The following is a 6,818-nucleotide window of genomic DNA, read 5'->3' as shown; positions in this document are numbered from 1 at the left end:
TTCCTTGTGCCAGAGGAGCATTAGGGTTAAGCGCACAAAGTGTCGACTTTGATGTTGACACTAAAACACCTACAGAATTTTCTAGAATATCATTCTATATGTTATTATTCATTCAGAACATTCAGCGACAGATCAGTGAGATTCAGTGAGAATACAGTCAGTTTGGTTATTATGATCCAGTGATATGTAATCTGCCGCTGGAGGAATATCTGCAAAGGATTATATATAAGGATTATATATAATGAACATGATATTTAATAAAGAGCTCATTCCAGTACTTCAATCTTGAATATTCCAACTACCAAATGTACAACAAATGTAACCCCGGCCAACAACAATTTTGTGACAGATATAATTATCAGATTAATCAGAGAAACTGCCTCACTCCAAAGCTAATTCTGCTGTGGCAGTTACATTGTAGTAAATTCTAGGAGATCCTAAATAAGATAAGATGTTATCTTCAAAGACATCCTAACTAAAGCACATGAGGAAGCATTTTATGGTACTATGATATCTTGTAATGGGATATGCCAAACTGAACATGTTGCCTCAAAAGGCAGCTGTCCCTGATATGGCACTCAACCATAGAGTTTCACAGGATGAAGGTAAATCAATGGTTTCAGAGATAGGTTAATCTGTTCATGACTTGGCATGCTCCATTTAAAAATGTATTTTTCCTTTTTGGTTTTCATCCTCAGTGAAAAGTGGACATGAGGATATATTTATGATGTTACAAAAGCATTTCATTAACATTTCTTGAGGACAGCTCAAGTAACAAAGGGAGTTCACTCTGTGAAAACTTGTCAGCCATCCTTCTACCTTCAATTATTAGTTGACTGATGTTAACACATGCCCAACATGCTTGCTGTACCCGAGCTGTATAAAACACTGCCATCCAAGGGGAGGCCTGTGCCATTACATATTACACTAAAATGCTTATTTTGTCCAATAAGGTAGAACCCATCAGTTCCTTTAGGTACGTCATTGTGATCTCAAAGCCCTGTATTTTCACAAATAATCAGATAGGTATGCCACTCATCTACGCATTTACATTTGTCACCACTCAAAAAAGCAGCATGAGACAAAAGGATACAATGAACAAACGTTTTATTTTGTGTAATAAAGAACTAGTAATTGTACCTTGCATGCAACAAGTCAAAGACAAAAAAGATTTCTCCCCCTTTTTTGGTTGGTGGGGGTGGTATGTGAGTGTGAGTGTGCGTGTGTGTGTGTGTGTGTGTGTGTGGTGTGTGGGTGTGTGGGTGTGTGTGTGTGTGGGGGGGGGGGGGGGGGGGGGGGGCATGACACATTATGCCCCTTTTGCCAACATCTCAGTTACTATGGAAGTACGGAGAGCAGAGAATTTCTCAGTGTCTCCTCTCATAACACTGTGGATCCATGGAAGGTAGGCAGATATTTTGGTGTAAACAGCATGCTTCTCTGAAGTACAGGACTTATCAAAAGAGAGTATGCCAGCTGCATATACACTGCTGTCTCTTGGGTCCTTGAGCACCAGTGCACCTCCTGCATCTCCAAAGCACACATTCTCCTGGAATTTGGTTGGTCCTGTGCAGAACATTTTATCATCGACGTTTGGTCTGCTGACCTCCCCTCTATCCTGATACTCAGCTCGGCATTCGCTTTGGGAGGCAATAGGAAGAGCAAGAAATTTGAGGATTTCAGCAGGTGTCAAAAGTGCTCCCCAGCCCCATCCAGCAATAACGCCTTTCTCTCCCTCCTTCAGGGCAGGTTCCTCTCCCCCCTCGGGCAATGGGATGGGCATAATGGAGTCACTGTAGCTGACCGGCTCCTTCAGCTTGATCAGAGCCAAATCATTGTCCCATTCAGACACATTCTGGAACTCAGGGTGCAGGAATACCTGTTTGGAACATAAGCAGAAGCATGATTTTGGTGATTCTTTAATGTAAACAATAAATGGTAAAGAACCATAATTGTCAGTTTGATTTCTTCCACATGTGACATGAGGCTTAAGATTTTTATTTATTTAATTATTTATTTTACACTAACACACATACTCAACAAGGGTCCAAGGACGTTAATAGACATATTCATTCACTTTAGGACAGTTTGTACTGATAAAAAGCTGACTACTCACCTTCTCTACGGCAACTTCTGCGTCTTTGGCCTTTTTGCGGTTTGACATACCCAAGTATACTTTTGGGATGATGGGCTCTTTTCCTTTGGTGTGCTCACGACTCTTCCTCACAAAGAGATTTCTTCCAGCAGTCAAAACCCAGCGATCAGCTATGAGAGCTCCACCAGCGAAGCCCCCATCCAGCGCACCCTCACTGAGATAAACCATTGCCTGCCATGGGACGGTGCCCAGAGATCCCCCCACCATTCGCCTAGAGCGCAGGGATGAATGAGCATCTGCCATCCTGAGGCCTAAACAACAATTAGAAGTAAATAGAAGCATCATTTTAAGCATCAGTGTGTGTGTGTGTGTGTGTGTGTGTGTGTGTGTCCGTGTGTGCGTGCACGTGTGTGTGTATCAAGTATTGGTGAAAGTCCCCAGTAAGATAGCATAATCTGTCAACAGGTGCCTGGTGAGGGCCAAATGCTGGTTCCCACTAGAAAAAGAACATTTTTCTAAACTATATTGTTGTTACTGATAAAACTAAAAGTGTCAAAACATTTCTTTGGTTAAGGTTAGGGTTAGGGTTAGGGATAGGTTAGTATTCTTTAGTTACAGAATAATGGGAGTCAATGGGAAATACCCACTAAGATATAAATACAAACGTGTGTGTGTACGTGTGTGTGTGTGTGTGTTTATGAACCTGAAAAGCTGATGGTTCCAGTTCTTTGATTAAAATAATTCCCTTTGACCTCTTAACATCCTTGATGTCAGAGACACCTTTTTTGTCATTATGTGATCCTTTTGAGTTTCTTCCAAAATCTTTTAGACTTTCCCTGTCTGAGCATGTTTGATAATGAAAAGCCACACAGGTCTTTCTATTTACTCAAACATATTAATTCAAACAATTACATATTGCTCAATAATCAACTAATTTTAATTTCAGTAATTCTGTAGAACTTGGAATTTCAAACAAAATTCTTTCACCAGTTTAATTCAATATTTCTCTTAGACAAATAAGGATGCATATGCATCAGTGATAATTAGATTTTACTATCAGAACTGATCAGCTTGCTTGCCTGTAAACTGCTTGTGTCAGGTATATGTCAGATCAGGTATTTTGATGAGTAATGCATGGAATCATCTCATTTGTAACTGAAAGAATGCAGCAGTCCTTAAACTTGTTCTTCTCTGCTGTTCTTCTCTGCTCCCCTAACCCCCTTTTCTCTCTCTCTATCTTTTTTTTTCTTTCTTTTTGCCAGTTTGGACTGCTTTTATATCAGGCTCATCAGTCATGGCTCCTTGGTTTTGATTTATTTTACCTCTCTGTCTGCTAAGTTGATTTCAAAACAGGTTGTAGAAGCTTAGCTGCAGCTTCAACTTGTTTTTAAGCATACTCATACAAATCAAACATAGTCCAGTAGCTTAGTCTGAGTGTGCTGTAAGCTGTAACTGCAGACGGCATAAGCACTGGTGGAGCCATCCATACAGGTATCAGGTCTCTCACTCCAGAGAAAGGGCATTCTAATTCATCACCAATTAACTGGGTCGTAGAGAACCTCTGTTTGGCTTTTGACCAGTGTTTGGGTTATCATTTTGGCTGTGTTTAATTATCAGGTACAAACTAGTTTTTGCCATATTTCATAAAAAGATTATTTATTACCTGAAACATGTTCTTTGTTTACTGCCATGGCTAGAGACTCATCTGGCAGACAGACCAGAGAGCCCAAGAGGAAGACAGCCAGAGATAACCTGAGGACAATAGAAACACATGACTAAAAGGACATCATTCACATCTGCTACCAAAACTGTTCATTGTGCAGAACAAATTCTTACTAAGCTTGAAATTGCTATGAGTAAAAGATTTTAATCATTTGAAGCTGTTAAAGAAATTTCTTAGATGTTTTACATATCTTGAACTTTTATTACAAGAGCTTGATATCCCAATATTGTAAGTAAAATACAATATTGCTAAAAAGCAAAAGCCAGCACATACCATGTCATGATGAAAATGTTTATGCAGGAGTCTGTTGACTTCTATCTTCTTGTGATCCAGTCAGCAAGTGTGTTTGACTGAAGCTGTATGTGCAGATATTTATATCCCCTGGACCAACGACCCAAAGTCCATTTGCTCCAGAAATATTCCCGTAACACACACACACACACACACAGAGAGAGAGAGAAATCCACAGATTTCAACATCAGAGAAGCGCTAGTTCCAGGAACTTCACCTTTCTCTGCCAGACCAGAGCCATGCCAGCGGGCACCAGTGGAGAGATTCGGTATGGGCAGTTACTCAGCCAAAGACACTGAACACAACATATGAATCATTCATGTTGCAATCTGTTGACGTGAAATCTCAAAGATAAGTATGTTATGGTCATTTTGTACCTTTTAATAGTCGAATTCTGAGAATAAAAAACAAACAAGTCTTGAACAATAAAACACAAAAATAGGGGAGGATTATTAATGTTCTCAAATGTATTGGCCAAAAAAAACCCTCTTTTGCTAATAGTTTGCCTGTGTTTATTAAATATTCAGCTTGTCTTCGAGAGTTAAGTTTAAATACAAAATAATAACGTGACAAAAACAGTATCTGTGTCAGGAGCTACAAGAGCAATGCAACTGATAAAAAAAAAAAAAAAAAAAAAAAAAAAATGAAAAGTCCATATTAACCGAAGAAACTTTTAATGATTCAGGTGGTAAATATACAACTAAAAGTAAATGAAGACATTTACATAGTTTCACATAATGACTGGAATGCATAACCATTGTATTATACATGCTTTCCACAGAGCAGACATCTCTGATCATAGAGTATATTAGTGGCATGAGTGTGGTATATAGGCTATGTGTATTTCTGGCAATTTTAGAACACTTAAAAATGCTAATTTCATTGTAGAAGTGAAACTACATGTCTGCATGATATAAGTGCACACAGAGAAGAATGTTCAGAAATCAGACTAGCACTGACTTTTCTGGCCATCTCTGTTCACTCATTTAAAGATTTGGCAACACACTGCAACTTTTTCACCGTGAGTTTCAGTAAAACTGCTTTCTTATCTGTTACGGTTAGATTAGCAGGATCTTGCCTTTTGACGGTTGAAAAATACCAGGTGAATGAGAAACTGACAGTATGCCCAGAGCAGAATGTCTCCACACAAACAAAAATGCCAAGGACGTAATTTCACCACACAAACAAAAATGCTTAGTATTACTGCCAAGTGATTTCAGCCATTTCAGAAGTATCAGAGGTCTATTTTTGATTAAGTTGGAGCACCCAGTATTGCAGCATAGTATGAAAGTACAATTCTGTTAAACCATGCAAAATGTGTTACACAACCGTGAATAGCATAGTTATTATGATAAATTAATTACTGAATTGCAGCACTGAACTGATGGGGTCTGAGATGATGTGATTGGTAAGGTGTATATGAGTGTGTAATCATATGGGGTCATCTTAATGTAATTTTTATGCAAACCCCCATTTAGCTCTTTGATATGATGTCTTTACAGAGTCACTAAATGCTTTTTAGACTGTCAAACTAGATTAAGTCATGCTAAAATGTTTCCTTTGCCCCTTCAGTCACCTTATGTGTCCAGTACAGCAATTTAAGAGTTTTAAGAAGTTTGCCTCATCTCCAACCGTCTAAATGCACACTTATGTGTATGTGTGTGTGGATGTGTGTGTGCGTGTGTGGATGTGTGTGTGCGTGTGTGGCTGTTTGTGTGTGTGTGCGTGTGTAACAATTTTGAATGAAATAAACAGAAAAGGTGAGAGACAGAATGTATATTACAAGTCATTACATTCATTTTATTTCTGTGATTTCAGCCAAAAGTGATAAAAATAGAAATTCAAATATTTTCACTTTAATGTTTTGGGGTGACTCTGGATACCTAAATATTTGAGAAATCCAGCTAACTTTTCACTGGTAGTTTCGCTCTTAGAAGTCAAATGGATCATTTGATGTACACTCGACTCCCCGTGTGAGTGCAACTCACAGTCTTTTTTTTTGTTGTCATAAATTTCACAAACTCCGGTGAACATGCATTCATTTGATTGATATTATGGAATATCATAACATAGCCTACACACATACTACCATACTTTCCCTGTCATTGTACGGTGTCATGGGAATTTGGCATGGGATAGTACATTCACTGACCTGCCTTATGTTTTCCTCTCTCAGAAACAAAAGCCACGTTCAGATTACCTTACATAAATCCTACAAACACTATTTTCCACAATATAAAGTGCTTCTGAGAAAGAGGCATTTTTGTTTTGGTTTTTTTTATTTTTGCTCAGAGACATGATGGGTACAGGAAGTGCCTCAGAGCTGGACTGAACAGAATGAGATTGAGTCTATATCCTAGCAACACAAGCTGTCATGCAGCAGAATGACAATGGTGACATAGAGACACTTAAAAGCCTTCCAAGAGTATGGTAGTACTCATTTTCCTGACCAAAAACAAACTGTTCTCTTGAAGAACAAGTCACAATAAAACTGAACACTCATACGCTACTATTTTAGCGTGAAGGGTTTTGGTTCATTGTGAATGAATGGTAGGCTTACTTTTGCTTACTCTCCTTTCCCCAATTCATTGTTTTATTAAACTGATGCAAAATAATCCAAAATGACCTTCTACCAAAGAGAAATCTGATTACTACATATGAATACATTTTTCATAACTCATCATATCTGGGGGCTGGAGTCTGATTATA

At 38.5% G+C, this 6,818-nt stretch overlaps 1 protein-coding gene across 2 annotated transcripts; it reads right to left on the bottom strand.

The window, feature by feature from the left end:
- Nucleotides 1–1,271: 1,271 nt before the first annotated feature.
- Nucleotides 1,272–4,179, bottom strand: hp (haptoglobin). Of its 2 annotated transcripts, none has more exons than XM_030766481.1 (4): nt 4,092–4,179; nt 3,753–3,847; nt 2,117–2,388; nt 1,272–1,879 (listed from the first exon to the last, which is right to left on the bottom strand). In XM_030766481.1, exons 1-4 carry the CDS (start codon nt 4,097–4,099, stop codon nt 1,310–1,312), a joined length of 945 nt encoding a protein of 314 aa, XP_030622341.1. In that variant the 5' UTR covers nt 4,100–4,179; the 3' UTR covers nt 1,272–1,309. The 2 variants fall into 2 exon arrangements, with proteins under 2 accessions (XP_030622341.1, XP_030622340.1); XM_030766480.1 differs by having other exon boundaries at nt 1,273–1,879; nt 2,117–2,406; nt 3,759–3,847.
- Nucleotides 4,180–6,818: the final 2,639 nt, after the last annotated feature.

The sequence above is a fragment of the Chanos chanos genome, chromosome 2 (genome assembly GCF_902362185.1).
Source record: "Chanos chanos chromosome 2, fChaCha1.1, whole genome shotgun sequence".
NCBI lineage: Eukaryota > Metazoa > Chordata > Actinopteri > Gonorynchiformes > Chanidae > Chanos > Chanos chanos.
This window is presented reverse-complemented; position numbering and strand designations above follow the sequence as displayed.